General features: G+C 40.8%; 1 protein-coding gene across 3 annotated transcripts in view; it reads right to left on the minus strand.

The window, feature by feature from the left end:
- The window catches only part of GABRG3 (gamma-aminobutyric acid type A receptor gamma3 subunit), a 558,231-nt gene that overhangs the window by 334,453 nt on the left and 200,152 nt on the right, over positions 1-23,626 (minus strand). For 2 of the 3 annotated variants that reach the window (XM_030931014.1, XM_030931013.1), the window contains exon 2: positions 10,490-12,155. The exons of the other annotated variant lie outside the window; for it this stretch is intronic. In XM_030931014.1, coding sequence (XP_030786874.1) covers positions 10,750-11,913 — 1,164 coding nt within the window. In that variant the 5' untranslated portion in view covers positions 11,914-12,155 and the 3' untranslated portion in view covers positions 10,490-10,749. Of the gene's footprint in view, positions 1-10,489; positions 12,156-23,626 lie in introns of those variants that run through there. 3 annotated transcript variants of the gene reach the window in all.

A 23,626-nucleotide genomic window follows, 5' to 3' on the forward strand; every position in this document is an offset into this window, starting at 1 on the left:
TTAGAAAACAAGGTGTTGAAGTCCAGCCTATTTAAAAACCCCACCATTTGCAAAATTACAAGGGTTTTGTGCTGAATTACAGTGTTGGTGAGCCCAAGGCACTCATGCTAGGTGCTTTGTTTCCTGGTTGCTAGTCCAAGAACAGAAGGAGGTGATAAACCACTGACACTATAAAGCAACTACACAATCAAGTCTACATAACCAGCAGCTAACAACATGATGACAGGCTCAAATCTGCACATGTTGTTATTAATCGTAACCGTAAATGGGCTAAACACCCCACTCAAAAGGCACAGTGTGGCATCTTTGATAAAGAAGCAAAAGCCAACTTCAAGAGATCTCTCACATACAGTGACACCCATAGGCTCGAAGTAAAGGGATGAAGAAAAACCTGTCAGACAAACAGAAAACGAAAAAAGAGCACGGGCTGCTATTCTTATTTCAGACAAAACAGACTTTAAACCAACAATGATCAAAAGGACAAAGAAGGGTATTACCTAATAATAAAGGGTTCCATTCAATAAAAACACTTAACTATCCTCAATATATATGCTCCCAAAACTGGAGCACCCAGACTCATAAAACAAGTTTGTAGAGACTAACAAAATCACTTAGATAATCGCACAAAATAATAGTGAAATAATTCAACCCCCAACTGACAGTATTAGACCTATAATCAAGGCAGAATACTAACGAAGATACTCGGGATAAAAATTCAACACTTCATCAAATGGACCTAAAAGACATGTACAGAACACTGCAGCCAATAACAGAATATACATTCTTCTCATATGCACACGCCACATACTCTAAAATTTACCATATGCTAAACCCATAAAGCAATTCTCAACAAATTCCAAAAAACAAAATCATACCAGCCACACTTTCAGACCACATCACAATAAAAATAGAAATAAATACCAAGAAAGTCTCTCAAAACTATACAATTAGATGGAAATTAAATAATCTGCCCCGGAATGACTTTCGGGTAAAGAAGGAAATTAAGACAGAAATCAAGACATTCTTTGAAACTAATGAAAACAAAAATACAACATGCCAGATATCTGGGACGCAGCTAAAGCACTGTTAAGAGGAAAGTTGATAGTGCTAAATGTGCACATCAGAAAGTTAGAAAGATCTCAAATTAACAACCTAACATCACACCTAAAGGGACTAGAAAAACAAGAGTAAACCAATTCCAAAGCTAGCAGAAGACAGGAAATAACCAAAGTCAGAGCTGCAGTGAACGAAATGGGGTGACAGAAACCTTACAAAAGATCGATAAAAATAAAAGGTGGTTCTTTGAAAGAATAAGTAACATTGACAGACAAGTAGCTAGACTTATTTTTAAAAAGAGAAGATCCAAAAACACACAATCAGAAATGACAAAGGAGACATTACCACCAAGCATAAAGAAATTCAAAACACCCTCAGAGTCTGTTATGAACACCTCTATGTACACAAACTAGGAAATCTAGAAGAAATGGATACATTCCTGGACACATATAACCTCCCAAGATTGAACCAGGAAGAAACTGAAACCTGAATTGACCAATAACAAGTTCCCAAATTGAATCAGTCATAAAAAAAAAAACAAAACGAAACGAAACAAAAAAACCCCCACCAACCAGGAAAAGCCCTGGTGCAAGTGAATTCAGAGCTGAATTCTACCAGATATATAAAGAATAGCTTATACCAATTCTATGGAAATTATTCCAAACAAATCAAGGAGGAAGGATTCCTCCCTAACTCATTCTATGAGGTCAGCATCATTCTGATACCAAAACCAGGCAGAGATACAGCAACAACAACAAAAAGAACACTTCAGGCCAATACACCTGATGAACATAGATGAAAAATCTTCAACAAAATACTAGCAAACCGAATCCAGTAGCACATCAAAAAGCGAATCCTCTACAATCAAGTATGCTTTATTCCTGGGATGCAACATTGCTTCAACATATGCAAATCAATAAATGTGATTCATCACATAAACAGAACTAAAAACAAAAAGCACATGATCATCTCAATAGAGACAGAAAAAAATCTTCTGTAAAATTCAACGTCCCTTCTTGTTAAAAATCCTGAACAAACTAGGCATTGAAAGAACATATCTCAAAATAATAAGAGCCATCTATGACAAATCCACAGCCAAAATCATACCGAATGGGTAAAAGCTGGAATCAATCCTCTTGAAAACCAGAACAAGACAAGGATGCCTTCTCTCACCGCTGCTATTCAACATAGTACTGGAAGTGCCAGATAGAGCAATCAGGCAAGAGAAAGAAATAAAAGGCATAGAAAAAAAAAAAGACACACAAATAGGAAGAAAAAAAGTTGAACTATCATTTTCACAGACTATATGATTCTATACCTAGAAAATGCCATCGTTTCTGCCCAAAGGCTCCTAGATCTGATAAACAACTTAGTCAAAGTTTCCGGATACAAAACTCAATGTACAAAAAATCAGTAGCATTTCTACACACCAATAACACTCATGCTGAGAGCCAAATAAAGAGTGCAATCTCATGCACAATGGCCACAAAAAGAATGACATATGCAGAAATACAGCTGGATAGGGAGGTGAAAGATCTCTACAATGAGAATTATAAAACACTGGTGAAAGAAATCAGAGATGACACAAACAAATGAAAAAACATTTTATGCTCATGGATGGGAAGAATCAACATTGTTAAAATGGCTATACTGCCCAAAGCAATTTACAGATTCAATGCCATTCCTATCAAACTACCAATAACATTTTTTTTCACAGAATTAGAAGAAACAATTCTAAAATTCATTTGGAACTGAAAAAGAGTCTGAATAGCCAAAGCAATCCTAAGCAAAAAGAACAAAGCTGGAAGCATCACACTACCACTCCAAACTATACTATAACTCTAAGTGAAGCAGCGTGGTACTGGTACAAAAACAGACAGACCAATGCAACAGGTTAGAGGACCCAGAAATAAAGCTGCACACCTACAACCATCTGATCTTCAACAAAGCTGACAATAACAAGCAATAGGGAAAGTACTCTCTATTCAACAAATGGTGCTGGGATGACTGGCTGGCCACATGCAGAAGATTGAAACTGGATCCGTTTGTTTCACCACATATAAAAATCAACTCAAGATGGATTAAAGACTTAAATGTAAAACCCAAAACTATATAAACTCTAGAAGAAAACCCAAGAAACACTGTACTGGATATGGACTGTGGCAAAGACTTCATGACAAAGACTTGAAAGGCAATTGCGACAAAAACAAAAATGGTCAAGTGAGACTTAACAAAACTAAAGAGTTTATGCACAGCAAAAGAAACTACCAACAGAGTAAACAGACAACCTACACAATGAGAAAAAATATTCACAAACTATACACCTGACAAAGGCCGAACTTTCAGAAGCTTAAGTTCCTTAATAAGGAACTTAATCAAATCAACAAGAAAAAAAAAAACGACTCCATTAAAAAATATTCAAAGGATATGAACAGACACCTCTCAAAAGAAGCCAACAAGCATATAGAAAAAATGCTCAATATCACTACTTGTGAAGGAAATGCAAATCAAAACCACAATGAGATACCAAGTCATACCCGTCAGAATGGCTGTTATTAAAAAGTCAAAAAAGCAACAGATGCTGATGAGGTTACAAGGAAAAGAGAACACATACTACTAGAAAACGTAAATTAGTTTAGGCACTGTAGAGAGCTTTCTGGAGATTTCTCAAATAACTTAAAACAGATTATCATTCGACCCAACAATCCCATTACTGGGTATAGACCCAAAGAGAAATAAATCATTCTACCATAAAGATACATGCATGTGCTTGTTCATCACAGCACTACTCACAATGCCAAAAACATGGAGTCAACCTAGATGCTTAACAGTGGACTGGATGAAGAAAAAGTGGTACGTACATATCATGGAATACCTGCAGCTATGAAATCATGTCCTTTGCAGCAACATGGATGGAGCTGGGGGCCATTATCCTAAGTGAGTTAACTCAGGAACAGAAAACTAAATACTGCATGTTATCACTTAGAAGTGGGAGGGAAACATTGAGAACACATGGACACAAAGAAGGGAACCACAGACACTGGGGCTTACTTGAGGGTGGAGGGTGGGAGGAAGGTGAGAAGTGGAAAACTATTGGGTACTATGCTGATTCCTTGGGTGACAAAATTATTTGTATAACAAATCCCTGTAACATGCAATTTACCCACGTAACAAACCTGCACATGTACCCTTTGAACCTAAAAGTTGGAAAGGTAAAACAGTTCCATATAGATTAAAGACTCAGTGGTAAAAAGTTAGAACAATAAATACTTCGGAAGACAACCTAGTAGAAGTACTGTGTAACCGTTAGGAGAGGGATATCCTATTAGTCAAGACAGGACATATGCCCTGAAGGGAACGAACATACGGAGGGAAATGAACATATTTTACCACATTAAAAACTAAAAATTGTGTATGATCATAAAGGAAATGAGAGACTGAGGAAATAACTTCACAAAATACATAACAGATAAAGAGTAAATATTCATAACAGTCAAAGAGCATTTCCTCGATAATAAAACCATATAAAAGAGAAAAGAGGTATATAGGTAAGAATATGATATGCAATTCATGGAAGATGAATTCAAATGACCAATTAACATAAGAAATAATGCTGAACCTAAGAAGCCAAAAAATGCAAAATAAAGCAATAACAAGACACCAGTTTTTCACTGATAAAACTGGAACATCTTAAAATAAGAATGCCAACTGCTGGTGCAGATGTGGGGAAATGGTCACATTTATACAGTGCAGGTGGGAATGTGAATTACCACATCTCTCCTGGAAAGCAACCTGCCAATCTATTCAAATTGACAAATGTGCTTCCAGCCAGCAATGCAAATGCCATAAATACCTTCGACAGAGACACACAGTATAATACAAACAAAGATGTTTCATGTAGCATTATTGGCCCTCTTGGAGAAGAGAAAGTTAGAAGATGGAAGCAGAGAGGAGATGGGGAAAGGAAGTAAAAAGGTGATAGCAAAATGAAAACTGCCAATGAAATGATGCTGAATATACTTGTATGATGGTATTCGTGTATATTTGTGTTTACATTTTTGCTCTTTTAATGAATTAAACTCACCACAAACTTGTCTATTTTACAGAAATCAGCTCTCCGATTTTCTGTTTCCTGATATGCAAATTGCTACTTTTAACTTCATGGTTACTCTCTGCCATTCAATTTAATTTGGTATATTCTGTATCATTTTAACACATAATATCACATTTTTATCTGTATCTAAATTATTTACTTTTATATCTACAATTATTTAGAATTATAAGTTCATTATTATTCCAACTCTAAACAGCACTAAAAGGGGAATAAAAGGATAACAGACCAGAGATCCACATCCTCTGTGATCTAAACCCCATGGGCTTGGCTGAAGCCAGGTCCTACACACCCTACAGGGGTACCACGTAATAGCGTCCCCTCTTTGGACTCATCCAGCTCTCAAGGTGTCAGTGTTACAGCCCCTTAATGGAAATCTCCACGCTGCTTCTCCTCAGCGCATACTCCCTCCTCCCTCCCTCTCGCTTTCTCCTCCTTGATTTCCCTCTGTTTTCCTCCTCATCCTCCTTTTCCTTCTCTTTCTCCCTCTCTCTTCTCTCTTCTCTCTCCTCTCCTTCTCTCTCCTCCCTCTCTCTGTGGTTCTCTCTCTCACACACACCTCCCCGCACTCCCATTGCCCCACTGGCATCGGATGTTGAGCTCTGTCCACCAACCTCCCTGTGTTCACCTCTGCTGAGTATCTGCTTGTCTAACTCTCTCCCTGACCTGTCCATACTTGAGGGTTGGGAAGCTGTGTCCTGCCGCTGTGTATTTCGAGGACTCAGCACACTCCCAGAACTCAACCAGTGCTCAACAGAGAACGGTTTCTTTTTAAAGTCTTCTTGAGAAATCAAAGCAGACACCGTTGGCCAAGCAGACAAGGGCGAAACACAAATATTCTGCTCTATTTCTTTCCCCCACTCTACATTTGTTTGGATTAATGGAGACTATTCCAGAGGCAGGGCATGGAGAAGGCTGAGTATCCGTACACAGAATGCAGACATGCTGTTCTTTGTGTCTCATGAAGTATGGATGAGCTAAAACGCTGGAGACAGCTCAAAGCAGTCGGGAGGGTAGGCAGCCTCAATAAAAAATTTATAGTGAAGAAAATCTCGAGGCCTTAAATAAGGACTTCTGTCAGGAGTGAAGACTATAACCCACAGGTAGCACACCTGGGCTTGAGTTCACCCTGAGGCCAGCTTTTGTGAGTAAAATGTTATTGGGACGTCATCATGCCCATCACTGCACATAAGCTACAGCTGCTTTCACTGCTGGCCGTAGTAGGCACCATAGACTGCTCCACACGTCTCAAGGATTTATCATCTGGCCCTTTACAGAAAAACTTTGCCAACCTACTCCTCTAAGAGGTGAAAAGTGTCACTTTGCCTGTGCCAGAAAATGAGCTCTGCGAAGGAAGGGTCTGTCCCTGCTGTATTCAGTCATGTGTCTGGGGCACCTGGAGAGGCGAGGTTGCACATAGCACCTAACATAGGGCAGGAACAGCCTGCATTCTTGATTCAAAGGCCCACCTTGGAAATACGTAGATGATACTCTCATTTTACTTCATGTAAAACTCCCAAAAGGAAGCCTGTAGTTTAAGAGTGAAGAATGAGAAGGCAGTGTTTCTAATAGGGCTCACGGAATTCCACCTCTGTTATAGCCAGAAGATTTAGGGTGAGTGTGACAGCCATGCCTGCCCCCACGTAAACTAAATTTAAAGTTCACAGGTCAATAACTGTACATAGGCAATGTCAGTCAACAAACATTACTGGTCTATACCCACTGCAACTTATTTTAGTGGCCACAGAGCAGCTGGTAAACATTAATCCCACTTGTTGCTTTGCTTTACTTTTTGTTTGGAAGAGGCAGAGGCAAAGCTTTAGGATTCTGGAAAGAAAGGAAGGAAAGAAGGAAGGAGGAAGGGAGGGAGAAAGTAAGGGAGGAAGGAAAGGAGAAATCCAGGAAGAGAGGAATAGAGGGAGGAGGGAAGGGAGAGAGAGAAGGATGAAGGGAAAGAGAGAAGGATGAAGGGAAGAGAAATGGGTGAAGGGAAAGAGGGAAGGAAGGAAGGAGGGAGGAAGGAAGGAAGAAAAGACAAAACAAAATACAAACCAGACACAAAACTTTAAAGGGTAAGTTTCTTAGTCCATTTTGCATTGCTATAAGAAATATCTGAGACTGGGTAATTAATATGAAAAAAAGTTTATTTGGTTTATGGTTCTACAAGGCATTGGCTTCTGCTTGGCACCTGCCTGGCACCTGCTTGGCTTCTGGTGAGGCCTTTGGGAAGCTTTTACTCATGGTGGAAAGGAAGGGGGAGCAGGCACATCACCTGGCGAGAGAGGGAGCAAGACAGACGCCAGGCTCTTCTCACTAACCAGCTCTCTCGTAAACTCACAGAACAAGAATTCACCAATTACCACTGGGAGGACACCAAGCCCTCCATGAGGGACCCAAACACCTCCCGTGAGGCCCCTGGGGATCACGTTCAGCTTGAGATTTGGAAGGGACCAATATCCAAACTACCCCAGTGGCTACTTCACTCTGGGCCAGAGTCCTCACCCTCCCACCGGGGAACACATTCTCTTCCACTGGTGTTCCATCAAATGGGAATCCAGTTAATCCTAGCATTGAGAAATATTCCGGGAAATCTTGTTTTGTTGCAGTAAGGAACAAATTCATTTAAAAGAAAAGTACATCACTTCCAGGACCAGACTCACAATGGCTATCCTAACAACACAATAAAAAACAAAGCAGTCTGCCAACATGTGGTTCCTTTGTTCCAGTAACCTTTGGCTCTATTTATCTTTAATTCTTTTGTTTTTAAATACTTAAGTTCTGGGATACGTGTACAGAACGTGCAGGTTTGTTACACAGGTATATATATGCTATGGTGGTCTGCTACACCCACCAATCCATCACCTACATCAGGCATTTCTCCTAAAGCTATCCCTCCCCCTGTCCCCCAACCCCTAAAAGGCCCCAGTGTGTGATATCCCCCCTCTGTGCCCATATGTTCTCATTGTTCAACTCCCACTCATGAGTGAGAACATGCGATGTTTAGTTTTCTGTTGCTGTGTTAGTCTGCTAAGAATGATGGTTTCCAGCTTCATCCATGTCCCTGCAAAGGACATAAACTCATTCTTTCTATGGCTGCACAGTATTCCATGGTATATATGTGCCACATTTTATTTATCCAGTCTATCATTGATGGGCATTTGGGTTGGTTCCAAGTCTTTGCTATTGTGAATAGTGCTACAATAAACATACGTGTGCATGTATCTTTATAGCAGAACGATTTATAATACTTTGGGTATATACCCAGTAATGGGATTGCTGGGTCAAATGGTATTTCTGCTTCTAGATCCTTGAGGAATCACCACACATCACCACAATGGTTGAACTAATTTACTCTCCCACAAACAGTGTCAAAGCTTTCCTATTTCTCCACATCCTCTCCAGCATCTGTTGTTTCCTGACTTTTGAATGATCACCATTCTAACTGGCATGAGATGGTATCTCATTGTAGTTTGGATTTGCATTTCTCTAATGACCAGTGATGATGGTCTTTTTTCATATGTCTTTTGGCTGCATAAATGTCTTCTTTTGATAAATGTCTGTTCATATCCTTTGCCCACTTTTTGATGGGGTTGTTTTTTTCTTGTAAATTTGTTTAAATTCCTTGTAGATTCTGGATATTAGCCCTTTGTCAGATGGATAGATTGCAAAATTTTTCTCCCATTCTGTAGGTTACCTGTTCACTCTAATGATAGTTTCTTTTGCTGTGCAGAAGCTCTTTAGTTTAATTAGATCCCATTTGTCAATTTTGGCTTTTGTTGCCATTGCTTTTGGTGTTTTAGTCATGAAGTCTTTGCCCATGCCTATGTCCTACACCTAGGAGCTGGCTTTTTGAAAAGATTGACAAAATAGATAGACCGCTAGCCAGACTAACAAAGATTAAAAGAGAGAAGAATCAAATAGACACAAGAAAAATAATAAAGAGGATATCATGACTAATCCCACAGAAATACAAACTAACATCAGAGAATACTATAAACACTTCTACACAAATAAACTAGAAAACCTAGAAGAAATGGATAAATTCCTGGACACATACACTAAAGTCCCAAGACTAAACCAGGAAAAAGCTGAATCCCTGAATAGACCAAAAACAAGTTCTGAAATTGAGGCAGTAATTACACCAATCAAAGAAAAGCCCAGGACCAGACAGATTCACAGCCAAATTCTACCAGAGGTACAAACAGGAGCTGGTACCATTCCTTCTAAAACTGTGCCAGGCAATATTTATCCTTAATTCTTTCGAAACAGTTTACAAAAAAAAAAAAAAAAAAAAATGCAAGTGTGATGTTTACTTCTAAATGCACCGCTCAACATCACCCCAATCCTAAGCACATCAACCCTGAAGGTCACTGCCTCCAGGGCTCATGCAGTGGCTCTCTCATTCACATGGCACTGATAATATTAAAGGAAATAGAGTGGCTGCCTAAGTTGTGATGAAGAGCGCCATTAGTATTCTCAAAAAGCCCTTCTGTGAACACAAACTTCTTGCTCACATAATGGATCAAAAAGGCAAGTTGCATCGTGAAAGCTGCTTGGGGCAGAAGCGGATAGCTAACATTGAATTTTAAATGAAAAGTGTATTTCAGTCTTTGGTCTAGAGTTTTCATGTAAGTACAGATGCTCCTTGATTTCTGATGGAGATACATCCCGATAAATCCATCGTAAGTCCAAAGTATCAGGAATCCAAAATGCATTTAATACACCAATAAACCCAAGATTAAATTTAAAAAATCACAATTCAAACCCGCATAAATCAGGGCCTGTCTGTAGATACCTGGGAGGAACGAGAAGGATGGTCCCATCCATTCCTTCTCACACCCTGTGCTTTTAATGTTGCAGAGTGTGACATCTGCTTTTTATTACTTAATAGCTGTGTGTTCTTGGGCTACTTGCTTCACCTCACTGGGCCTCACTCTAAAGCATGGCAATAACGCTAAATAATGGCAACAGCAGCAACCACATTACCTACTGAATGTTCACTGTGCACAGCACCTCATGCTGGGAGCTCTTACACATTACCTTCTTTAGGCTTCACAACAATCCTGAGGCTACTGCCCATATTTAGGAGGAAAAGCTATGGTCCAGATGGGATTTGCACCAGGGGCTGACAACTGCAGAGCCCGAAGTCTTAACTTCTTTGTGTCTGTTACTTCACTGGATTATTATGAAGATTAATCAAATGATGTCTGTTAGGACATAACACAGTACCTGCCACAGAGGATCCAAGTAGGAATTATTATTAAATTACATAATAAAGTCTTCCTAAGGTTTTCACTTTAAAAGAGAAAAGGTAGAGAGGCATTTTAGAGCATATTTTAGAAACAAGAGCCCTTAATTCCCTAGGGAGGAGGTTATACATAATTTGATAGGCAATAGGAAGACACTTTGGCATTTTAAGCAAAGAAATGGCAAGGCTGAGCCCTGAGAGAGCTCCCAGCAGCTCACGGTGAGCACAGTTTGAGCAGACAGCAAGTTGGGCCGGGGCCTGGAGAGAAAGAGCAGGAGCAGGAGGGCTCTGGGAGGCTGAGGGGAGCAGGGAGGAAGGTCTTGATGATGGAGGGCTAAGGGGAGCACAGGAGCAAGGTCTTGGTGATGGAGGCTGAGGGGAGCAGGGGAGCAAGGCCTTGGTGATGGAGGCTGAGGGGAGCAGGGAGGAAGGTCTTGGTGATGGAGGCTGAGGGGAGCAGGGAGGAAGGTCTTGGTGATGGAGGCTGAGGGGAGCAGGGAGGAAGGTCTTGGTGATGGAGGCTGAGGGGAGCAGGGGAGCAAGGCCTTGGTGATGGAGGCTGAGGGGAGCAAGGTCTTGGTGATGGAGGCTGAGGGGAGCAAGGTCTTGGTGATGGAGGCTGAGGGGAGCAGGGAGCAAGGTCTTGGTGATGGAGGCTGAGGGGAGCAGGGAGCAAGGTCTTGGTGATGGAGGCTGAGGGGAGCAGGAGAGCAAGGTCTTGGTGATGGAGGCTGCGGGGAGCAGGGAGGAAGGTCTTGGTGATGGAGGCTGAGGGGAGCAGGGGAGCAAGGCCTTGGTGATGGAGGCTGAGGGGAGCAGGGAGCAAGGTCTTGGTGATGGAGGCTGAGGGGAGCAGGAGAGCAAGGTCTTGGTGATGGAGGCTGCGGGGAGCAGGGAGGAAGGTCTTGGTGATGGAGGCTGAGGGGAGCAGGGAGGAAGGTCTTGGTGATGGAGGCTGAGGGGAGCAGGGAGGAAGGTCTTGGTGATGGAGGCTGAGGGGAGCAGGGAGGAAGGCCTTGGTGATGGAGGCTGAGGGGAGCAGGGGAGCAAGGCCTTGGTGATGGAGGCTGCGGGGAGCAGGGAGCAAGGCCTTGGTGATGGAGGCTGAGGGGAGCAGGGGAGCAAGGCCTTGGTGATGGAGGCTGCGGGGAGCAGGGAGGAAGGTCTTGGTGATGGAGGCTGAGGGGTGCAGGGAGGAAGGCCTTGGTGATGGAGGCTGAGGGGAGCAGGGAGCAAGGCCTTGGTGATGGAGGCTGAGGGGAGCAGGGAGGAAGGTCTTGGTGATGGAGGCTGAGGGGAGCAAGGTCTTGGTGATGGAGGCTGAGGGGAGCAGGGAGGAAGGTCTTGGTGATGGAGGCTGAGGGGAGCAGGGGAGCAAGGCCTTGGTGATGGAGGCTGAGGGGAGCAAGGCCTTGGTGATGGAGGCTGAGGGGAGCAAGGTCTTGGTGATGGAGGCTGAGGGGAGCAGGAGAGCAAGGTCTTGGTGACACTCAAACATGAAGCATGCCTAACAGTGGTATAAGGAAGAGGGTGTTATTTATAAGAGGAAGAAATCAGACAAAAGAAGTGACCAGGAATGTATTAGCAGGGCTAGGATGGAGCTGAAATGCCACTGGCCCCATCTGCAATGAGACATCGGGTTGCTGCTCCACTCTTGCAAGGCTGGTGTCCATGGGACTGAAGGGACGCTGAGCATTCAGCATCATGGGGCCTTCCCACTACACCTCCACAGGGAGATGCCTGTGAAAAAAGAATACACAGAACCAGTCTCACAATGGAATATCCAAATCTTCAGTCTACAGTAGAAAATGACTCATCATGCTGGCCGGGCGCGGCGGCTGATGGCTGCAATCCCAGCACCCTGGGAGGCTGAGATGGGCAGATCACAAGAGGCCCCAGAGTTTGAGACCAGCCTGGCCAAAACAGTGAAACCCCGTCTCTACCAAAAATACAAAAATTAGCCAGGCACGGTGGTGGGCACCTGTAATTCCAGCAACACAGGTGGCTGAGGCAGGAGAATCACTTCAACCTGGGAGGTGGAGGCTGCAATGAGCTGAGATCGTGCCACTACACTGCAGCCTGGAGAACAGTGTGAGACTCTGTCTCAAAAAAAAAAAAAAAAAAAAAAAAAAAAGAAAAAGAAAAACAAACAAAAAAACATGGCCAGGCACGGTGGCTCACATCTGTAATCCCAGCTATTTGGGAGGCCAAGTGGGCAGATCATGAGGTCAACAGATAGAGACCATCCTGGCCAACATGGTGAAAACCTGTCTCTACTAAAAATACAAAAATTAGCTGGGCGTGGTGGTGCACGCCTGTAGTCCCAGCTACTCAGGAGGCTGAGGCAGGAGAATCGGTTGAACCTGGGAGGCAAAGGTTGCAATGAGCTGAGACTGCACCTGTGCACTCCAGCCTGGTGACAGTGAGACGAGACAAGACGAGACGAGACAAGACGAGACGAGACGAGACGAGACGAGACGAGAAGGAAGAAAGGGAGACAGAGAGACAGAGAGAGAGAGAGAGGGAAAGAGAAAGACAGAGAAAGAGAGAGAGGGAGGGAGGGAAGGAGGGAGGGAGGGAAAGAGAAAGAAAAAACACAATCATGTTCAGAACCAGAAAGTCACATGATGTATGGAAAAGAAGATCGACAGATGCCAACATCAAGATGATACAGATGCTGAAATTGTTGGACAAGGATTTTAAACCAGTTGTCATAAAAACGCTTCAACAAGCAATTATTCATCCTCTTGAAAGAAATTCCTAAAAGAAGAAAAAGCTCAGAAAATAACTAAATGAAAATTGTAGTAAACTACGGTAAACACAATTTTAAAAACTCACTGAATGAGCTTAACAGTGAGGATGCCACAAGACAGACTGTATATAACTGAGGACAGATTAAAATGATTTTACCTAATCTAAACCACAAAAAGAAAGTAGATTGTAAAATAAATAAATAAATAAATAAATAAACAAACAAACATTCTCAGGGAACTAATATGACAATTTCAAAAGAGTCCATTTTTATACTATCAGAATCTTGGAAGGAGAAGAGAGAGAGAGGATTGAAACACTATTGAAAGTACTGGAAGAAATAATGGCTGAAAACTTCTGAAACTTGGTCAAAGATGTAAGCCTACAGATTCAAGAGGCTAAACAAACCTCGAGTAAAATAAACCCAACAAAATCCATACCCAGAAATATCATCATAAAAAATAAGGTAAAAAACCTTAGAAGCAACCGGAGAAAAATAGCACATTGCATATAGCTTTTAAAAATGCAAATGATAACACACTTCTCATCTAAAGCCATGAATGCCAGAAGGAAATTGGACAATATATTTCAAGTGCTGAAAGTAAAGAGCTGTCAACTATGAATTCTACATTCAGTAGAAATACCTCTAGAAATGAAGGACAAATAAAAACACTCTCAGCCAAAGAACTATCAAGCAAATTTGTGCCCAGGAAATATCCCTTAAGGAGTTGCTAAAGGAAGTTCTTTAAATTCAAAGGACATGACAATAAAGGAAGGTTTGGAACTTCAGACAAGAAAGAGGAGTATGGAAATATGTAAGAGTAAGAATAAAAATATAATTGACAATCCGTCTTTTCATGAGTCTCTTAAACAGTATTTGATGGTTGAATCATAACACCATCTGATGTTGTGCTCAATGTAGATGTAGGAAATACCTAAGATAATTATATTCAAAAGGCAAGGAGAGACTAGGGAACTAAATGAAAGTAAAGTTTCCATACATTACTCAATGTGGTAAAACATTGAGACTGTTATAAGTTAATTATGTATGTATTTATTCTTACAGTAACCATGAAGAAAATCATACAAAACAAGCTATTGAAAAACATTATAAATAAATTAAGATTAAATTCTAAAAACTATTCAAGTAATCCATGTGAAAACAAGTAAAAAGAAACATAGGAATGAGAGACAGAGAAAACAAATATTATAACGGCAACTAGAACGCTAGTATCTCATAACATACTAATAATTACCTTAAATGTAAATGGCTTAAATAACATCGAAGCTGAGGGCCAAATCAACATCACAATCCCATTTACAGTAGTCACAAAAAGAATAAAATATCTAGGAAAATAGCTAACTAGGGAGGGAATAGAGCTTTATAAGGAGAACAACAAAACACTGATGAAAGAAATCAAAGATGACATAAACAAATGGACAAAGGAAAAATCAGTATCATTAAAACGGCCATACTGCTCAAAGCGATTTACAGATTCAACACTATTCCTATTCCTATCAAACTACCAATGCTATTTTCTTCACAGAATTAGATAGATAATTCTAAAATTCATATGGAATCAAAAAAGAGCCTGAATAGTCAAAGCAATCCTAAGCAAAAATCACATCACCCAACTTTAAACTATACTACAAGAGGCTACAGTAACCAAAATGCATGGTACTGGTATGAAAACAGACTCACAGACCTATAGAACAGAAAACTAGGTGTTATTTTCTCACCTACAACCATTTAATCTTCGACAAAGCCAACAATAACAAGCAATAGAAAAAGGACTCTCTATTCAATAAATAATGCTGGGATAACTGGTCAGCCAACCACATGCAGCAGACTGAAACTGGACCCCTATTTATCACCACATATAAAAATCAACTCAAGATGGATTAAAGACTTAAATATAAGACCTCAAACTATAAAAATCCAACAGGAAAACCTAGGAAATGCTCTTCTCAATATTAGCCATGGCAAAGAATTGAATGGCTTAGTCCTGAAAAGCAATTGCAACAACAAAATAAAATTGACAAGCGAAACCTAACTAAAGACCTTCTGCATAGCAAGAGAAACTATCAAGGGAGTAAACAGACAACCTATGGAATGGGAGAAAATATTCACAAACTATACATCTGACAAAGGCTTGATATCCAGAATCTATAAGTAACTTAAACAAATCAACAAGCAAACAACAAATAACCCCAGGAAAAAATCGGCAAAGGTTAAGAACAGACACTTCTTAAAAGAAGACAAACATGTGAAAAAATGCTCAACATCGCTAGTAATCAAAGAAATGCAAATCAAAACCACAATGAGATACTATCTTATGTCAATCAGAATGACTTTTGTTAAAAAGTTAAAAAATAACAGATGTTAGCAAGGCTGCAGAGAAAAAGGAACATTGTTGGTGAAAATGTTAGTTCAGCCACTGTGAAGGGCAGTTTAGAGATTTCTCAAAGGACTAAAAACAGAACTATCATTATACCCAGCAATCCCATTACGGGATATATACCCAAAGGAAAATAAATCATTCTACGAAAAAGACATATGATGCACCCATATGTTTATCGCAGCACTATTCACGACAGCAATGACAGGGAGTCAACTTACGTATCCATCAACACCTAGATTGGATAAAGAAAATGTGGTACATATATACCATATAATAATATGCAACCATAAAAAATAATGAAGTTGTGTCCCTTAAACAACATGGATGCAGCTGGAGATCATCATCCTAAGTGACCTAAGGCAGAAACAGAAAATCAAATACCACATGTTCTTACATATAAGTAAGAGGACACATGGACGTATAGATGTGGTCAATAGACTCTGGGGACTACTACAGGAGAGAGGGAGCGGCCGAAGGGCTGAAAAGCTACCTACTGGGTACTGTGCTCACTACCTGGGTGACAGATTCATTCATACTCCAACCCAGCATGACACCATATACCTTTGTTACCAACCTGCACATGTATCCTGATTCTACAATAAAATTTGAAGAAAAAAAAAGATGTAAATACATTTAAAAGACACACCTTTTAAAAACTTTGATGGAACTACATATTGTTTATAAGAAATTCACATCAAATTCAACAGCACAGAATCTTCACAGGGTAGGTAGGTTAGTATGAAAAAATACATAAAATTAATTTTAAGAAAAAGCAGTAGTGTCTATATTAATATTTCATGAAGTAGACTTCAGAGAAAAAAATTACTAGTGACACAAAAGGACATTAAATAATGATAAAAAGACTGTTCCACTAGGAAGACATAACAATCTCAAATATGTATGTACCAAACAAAAGCATCAAAATACATGAAGCAAATACTAACAGGCCTGAAGAAGAAAGATACAAATTTACAGCTATCATGGAGAACATCAAAACCTTACTTAAGCGACTGATAGAACCATTAGACAGAAAATTACCAAGAACGTTAATCCAAACAACTCAATCCACCAACAGAATCTAATTGACATATACAGAAAACTCTACCCAGTAACACTGGAATCCACATTTTCTCCCAACATATGTAAAATATTTACCAAGATATTCCCTATCCTGCAGCATAAAATAAATCTCAAGAATTTTAAAATAATTGAAAACACATGAAGGAAGTATGTTCTTTGACCATAACAAGTCAAAAGAGAAATAAAGAAGAGAAAGACAAAAGAGAAGTATCCAAACACATGAAAATTAAATAACATACTTCAAAATAATCTATGGGTGAAGAACATATGTCAAAGGAAAAATTTTAAAAGTACACAGAACTGAATGAAAGTGAATACATAACATATCAAAATATGTGGGATGCAGCTAAAGCACTGTTGAGAGAGAAGTTCATAGCTGCAAAGGGTTACATTAGGAAAGAGGAAAGGTCTCAAATCAATAATTTAAATTATTATGTCAAGCAACACGAAAAAGAAGAGCAAAATAAACCTCAAGTCAGCAAAAGGAAGGAAATAATGAAAATAAGAACAAAAATTAATGAAACTGAAAACAGAAAACAATAGAGGAAAAATCAAAGAAACAAAATGCTGGTTCTTCAAGTCAATGCAAACAGTAAACATCTAACAACAATGACAAAGGAAAAAAAAAAGACACAAATCGCCAAATATCAGGAGTGAAACAGGATCTTGCTACACCTCTCGCAGCCATTAAAAGGATAATGGTAGAGAGCATAAAAAATATTACACTCAGAAATTTGCCAATTAAAAAGAAGTGGACCAATTCTTCAAAATCCACAAGCTGCCAAAATTCAAACTACATTAAACACAACCTGTATGGTCCTCTAACCATTAAATAAATTGGATCCATAATTTAAAAGCTTCCTCAAAATAAGTGTTTGAACTCAGATGGTTTCACTGGAGAATTTTACCAAACATTTCAAAATTTATTAACAACAACAATTTTATACAATTTCTTCATTTGTGTTTGCTGCTTTCTTTAAACTAAAAATTCTGCCTCCTCCACCAGAGCATAAGCTTCACGAGACCAATGACCATATCTATATTTTCAGTCGCCAGTGCAGAAGATGAGAATATGCCACCCTAAAATCAGCTGTTTTGGCATAAAGATTACTCTGAACTGAAGGCAATCGAGAAGAATCCAGATACAGGAAAAACTCTCTGCCCTCTCCCTTTTTGCCTGAAAACAGGATGTAAATGTTCAGAAATGTCCCTGTTCCTCTTTCTGTCAGGGAGAGAAAAGGGTAACCACTGAAAACAACTTGATATCCTTCTCAGCCTGGAGACAGCAGCAGAGGAGTCTGCATGACAAACCTTACCACCCTTGATCTATCATTCGTTTCCCGTTGGTTTTCATTCCCATAGTTTGCCATCCCTAACAATTCAAGGTCCTTCATCTTGGTCTTGTCACTTCTGTAAAACTTTAGTGTTCATTGTGAAGATGTTATACAAGTTGGAGTTCTAAGCCACCTCAGTGACAATGACTCCTTCCTGGCTATCTCCCATGTGTATATGAAATACGCATGTCATTGTGAAGATGTTATACAAGTTGGAGTTCTAAGCCACCTCAGTGACAATGACTCCTTCCTGGCTATCTCCCACGTGTATATGAAATATGCATGTTAATAAACAACTGTTTGTTTTTCTCTTGTGAATGTCTTTTGTTACAGTAGTCCCCAGGTAAGAGTTAATGACTCAGAATGGTAGAGGGAAAGTGCCTGGCATAGAGTTAGTGATGAATAAATGTGAAGTGATGAATAACCATGCATAGGAAAATCCCTCAGAGAACATCTTAGAGTAATATGTGCAAACATATGCATTTAAAACACATAGATTAAATATATATTACATTTGTCTGATTAATATACTTAAAATTGTTAACAGAGCTTGCCTGAAAGAAAAGGAACAAGATTATGTGGATGAGTAACAGAGGGAAAAATTCCTCTTGCATAATAGACCTCTCTGCTCTTTATACTTATTTTTAATTGGAACTGTATATTTGTGCATTACTTCTGGAACTCCAATGTTTGTTTTTTTAAATAATTCAAAGAAGAATATAATGCATGCTTCAATAGGCAAATAAAACAGCCTTCAACGGTTTTTTAAGGTCCAGTGCTATTTCAATCACCTCTTCACCCCCTTCACAATAATACTTTTGTTAATTAAATGTGCAGTGTGGTGGATGAAATCATGGAGTCTGGATCCAGGCTGCCCGGCTTTCAATCAGCTCCTGACGCAGCTATGCAACCTCAGGCAGGCTACTCCATCACTCCTTCCCTCCTTTTTGACTGCCATCAGCTCATGGCCAGGAGCTAAACATAAGCTGCAAAGCCAAGCCTAATGCTTTGTTTTATTTTCTCCTTTCCAGTTGTTCTGTGGCCTAGGGAGAGTAAGATAGCTTTTTGATATTGTATTCAGATACACAACAACATGATCAGATACACATTAGAAAGAAAGCATGTTTGTCACCCACTAAACTCTGGCTGATTATTTCACTGCCTGTTCATAGGAAAAAATATTGAAAAAAAAGTCATCTGTAAAATAATATTTCACAAATTAGACATCAAGGATTTAAAGAAAACAACCACCTAAGGCTCTTCTCGCTAAGATGAATTGATCACTCTTCGCTGAAAGCTAAAAATGATACATAAAAGTAGAAGTTTTATGTTCTTGCTATTGTTTTCGCTCTATTTGGCTTGATCTCACCCTCAGACAATATCCTCAGCTATCAAAGGATGATTCTGCAGGTTTCCGGTAAACATTGGTTTCCCATTAGTGGCCTGCACCAGGAGCAGCTCATCTCGGCCAAATGGACATCCTGTTCATTAGGTCATTGAGCCTCCACACCGCCTGGCCCCCAGCAGAAGCCCTTCTCGATTCCCAGCAGCTGCAAATTCAGCGAGCGTACAGCACATCCAATGGAGCACTTGACTTCAGCACAAATCTCTTTGCTTGGCGGCCCTGTGGGGAGTGCTTTTCTATGCATCAGCCTCTCAGCTAAGCACCCCCTCCTGTCATCTCATTCAACTCTCAGGACCACACTGGGCACAGGGAATCATTACCTCCATTTTATAGACCAGGAACAGAAGCCCGGGATGTCCAATTCTAAAGTCACTGCTTTCACATGGCAGGTTCACATTCAAACACAGTTGGCTTGATTTCCTGCTAAATGCTCTTAAACATCATTTACAAAAATCATACAGCCCAGCCAAACCTGGACAATCCATGGATGCAGCTGCCAAAGTCTTTAGCATTTGAGAGTAATTTCTTAGGTCTGTGGCATTTTATCACCTGTAATTTTGAATAAATACTGCACACATTCGGATAACAACCTCACATGACGAGTGAGAGAGAGTGAATTACCTAGGTCCCAGCCACCCCTGCTTCCCAGGCACCTGCCTGCATTTCAGCATAGAACACACGGCCTAGACTCAGCTGGAGAAACTGCAGACAGTGCCTTCCACCAGGCACTGTTATCCCCAGAGCCGATGTGAAATTGATGTCTTGGAATCTGCACCTTCCCCGGCTCCAGCACACCATTCTAACATCCGGGTGTACAATCAACTTGGATGCTTTCTACTTACTACTAACCCACAGTGGGGTTGCATTTTGTTTTCAGTTACGTCCATATTATATTATTGTATTATATGTATATAGCATACTACAGTAGAAATTATATTATAGTATATGCTCGGTTACAGTGGTGTTTGGTAGTTGGAAGAATTCACAATGATTCCTCGTGCACAGAACCAGACGAGAAAGATCACTAAGTGTCTGGTAGAGTTTGACGGGAATCAACAAAAGCCTGGAAACATCTTAGCTATGACCTTACAATCTGAACATGACCAGAACTCCTCACTTCTGAGCGTTGGGCTCTTTTGTTCATTGCTGTTTTCCTGCCATCACTTACAGGAATGCTTGCATGCAGTAGCCACTCAAAGTGTGCGTATTAAGTGGAGGAATAAGTATCTGCCATAGATATACAGCAGAAAGAGAAACAACTGCTTCCACAAAGACATGGGCAGGATGTACGTGTAGAGTCAGATGGCTTTGCATATAGCATAGAACAAAGAGAGTGAGAAATTCATTCAGATTGAAATCTTCAAACCTGTTTTCCAGTCCCTAACATCAGCCTGATGCCCTCAGTATGGTGGCTCTATGCAGCCGTAAGTCGGTATTACCGTCTTCCCCATCTGCGTCATCCTCAGCCATTTGTATTAGGATAGAAATCTCATACAAATCTTACCCCAAAACAAGAGTCCTGGTGGAGCCTCTACCAAACAAAGGTGCGCATGGGTAAGAGAACTATCTCTTGTTTTTCTCTCCCTGGTGGCAAATCTCTAGAACGAAGGACTTCGGGGTTTGATGAGAGACAGCCTGGGGAGTGCTGATTCTACATCCTCTGCAGACAACCCTACTGCCTGCGCTCGTGGCAGCTCACACTGGACCTTCCCCATGTAGAAAGTCTGCTTGCCACAAACTGCTCCTCCCCACAGGTGCCTGCGTGCAATGCCTCTGGCCCTGCGAGCTGGGAGCCACAGAGATTTCATGGGACACATATTTATTCAAGGTCGGCCCTTCAACCCTTTTTACTGCCCTGTGCCATCTCATGAAGTTGTGAACTGCAGCCCTCCTAAGAAGTCAGCACAATTCAGCAGCTGAACGTAACACCCAAAGTGAGAGGGGATTTCAACCCTAAAATACTAAACCGGAACAATAATCCTGTGTTAGGTTGGTTACTCCAAACCTCCAGCCCTAAGCAGACATAAGATAGACCCTTTTCAGTGGCCACACAGGATATATATGCTGATAGTGACAAAATGTGAGTGGATAAGAGCATTAGTCAGTGGATTTAGGGCCAGGAGGTATCAAGTCGAAATTAGGAAAATAATGAGAGAAAATAGGTTTCTGTTCTTCGAGTATTGCTAGAACTGACCTGGGGTACACACGTGTGCACACATGAACACACACACACAGACACACACATGCACGCAATGTGTAGGTTCACCGAGAAACAGAATCTCAGTCGGGGTAAATTTGAGTGAGTCAGGATGACACAGTTAGAGCAATGAGTTGAGCCTGAGGGTACACATGGAGCAGCGTTTGTTGAGGGAACCACAGCAGTCAGTGCTTCGTGATGAATCTGGTGCAAACACGGTAGGCGGAGAGTCTCGAGTGTGGCGATGGATGCACAACATGACCTGGGGATGCAAACACACTGCCTCAAAGCACACGGCAGTCATAACCTGAAGAATTCCACAGTTGCTCTTCTTGTTCAATCTCATTTTTTTCCCTGTCACTCAAGCCATTTGCCCATTTACTCTAGTTGCTATTGTGACCAGAATGTACATCTACTCCCTCTTCTATATCAGTGGTTTACAAACTTTACTTAGACCATGCTAACGCCCTTCAGAAAAAGTGTGTGTTCATGATGGGCAGGCTCAATTTATGTCCCTCACCCCCAGGGCCTGGACAACTTCTTGGTGAGCTCTGTGATTGGTAAAACAAGTACAATGAGCCCCACGGTCTCCTGGGGAAGGCCAAGGCTCACAGAGATGTTCAATCAGGCAGTGGCTCTGCAGAAAGCCATTCAGTCACTTCCACGTAACGGTGAGTGTGCAAAACACACTGCCACAGAGAAGTGCTGCAGCTCTTCAGAGCCACGTCCAGCCTCATCTAGGAGGTGATGAACTGTGAATCAAGAGAACAATCTGGTAACAGGGCACAAACATTCAGCATATTTTATACACACAAGGTCCAAAAGGACCTCATTGTCTCTCTTCTACCCAGCTCTCCTCCCTTTAATTGTTATAGTTTTCTTTTCCAAAGACCCAGTGCACCTTTGGCTTCCATCTTTACCACAGCATTCAAAATTCACACCATGAAAAGGCACAGAACAGATGGCAACAAATAGAGAATCAAACAAAACTTCTGAAGATACAAGATGAATGGACCTCTGGCAGGACAACAGACCTCGAGGGTTCTGTGTGTCTTTGTAGTCTGGAAATGAGTGAATTTTGAACAATTTGAAACTGGAAACTGCTCACTTGGGTAGTTCTTGCTTAAAGTTTCATACTTTACCAAAGGGGAAAATGATAAATTTCTTAGAGTCAGACTAAACATAAAGCCAGCAAAATTTTATCACAAAAATCAGAGGAAAATTTTATGCAAACAAGGTAAATAAGCAATTACAAAACTGAGGGCATCATTATCAACAAAAATGGAAAGAGCACAACACGCCTTATTCTGAATGTGGCCAGTGTGCTGTTCTCGCGGACACATATGATCTGAATGTGGCCAGTGTGCTGTTCTCATGGACACATTGATAAAGTGTGCATCAGCCACGTGTAGGAAATCGCTACAGCTGCTCCTGAGGGGAAGGCGGATTGCCACGCGGGGCGTGTTTGAAATGGCAAATCACAGCAGTGCATTGATGATAGGAGTAAGCAGTATTTCTGATACAGGCATTGTCTTGAATTTCTGAAGAGGATGAAATTTTCATAATTTCTGATTTGTAAGCTTCCATGAGTTTTGTTTATTTGTTTTATTGGGGATAGAAAACAATACCCCAAAATGAAGGCCCCCAAAAGAAAAGTTTTTCTCTGACCTTCTCCTGCCCTCTTCTCAGTCCCATTCTCCTCTGAGGCTGCCATAGAAATAAGAATCCGTCTTCCCCAAGGCAGGTCACAGAAACCAGAACTCGTTTTGCTACAAAGCCAGCCATAAACCCTAAAAAGTATTAAGTACCTATCCTTGGCTCTGCCCTATCTGTGTAAAATCTGGCCGTAAAGAAATCAGCTGCCCTACCTTGTTTGACTAGAGGTCAACAGACCTCCATTCCAGAGAGAGGTCTGCCTCATACCCAGAAAAGAGGAATATGTTTTCAGAGAACCCAAGAAGAATCTAGACCGATAGGCCTTGCTGTATTTTCCCACTCAGTCTGTGACCATTGGATCACACCCTTTTTGTTTAATCATATTT

Source organism: Rhinopithecus roxellana, chromosome 5 (assembly GCF_007565055.1).
Source record: "Rhinopithecus roxellana isolate Shanxi Qingling chromosome 5, ASM756505v1, whole genome shotgun sequence".
NCBI lineage: Eukaryota > Metazoa > Chordata > Mammalia > Primates > Cercopithecidae > Rhinopithecus > Rhinopithecus roxellana.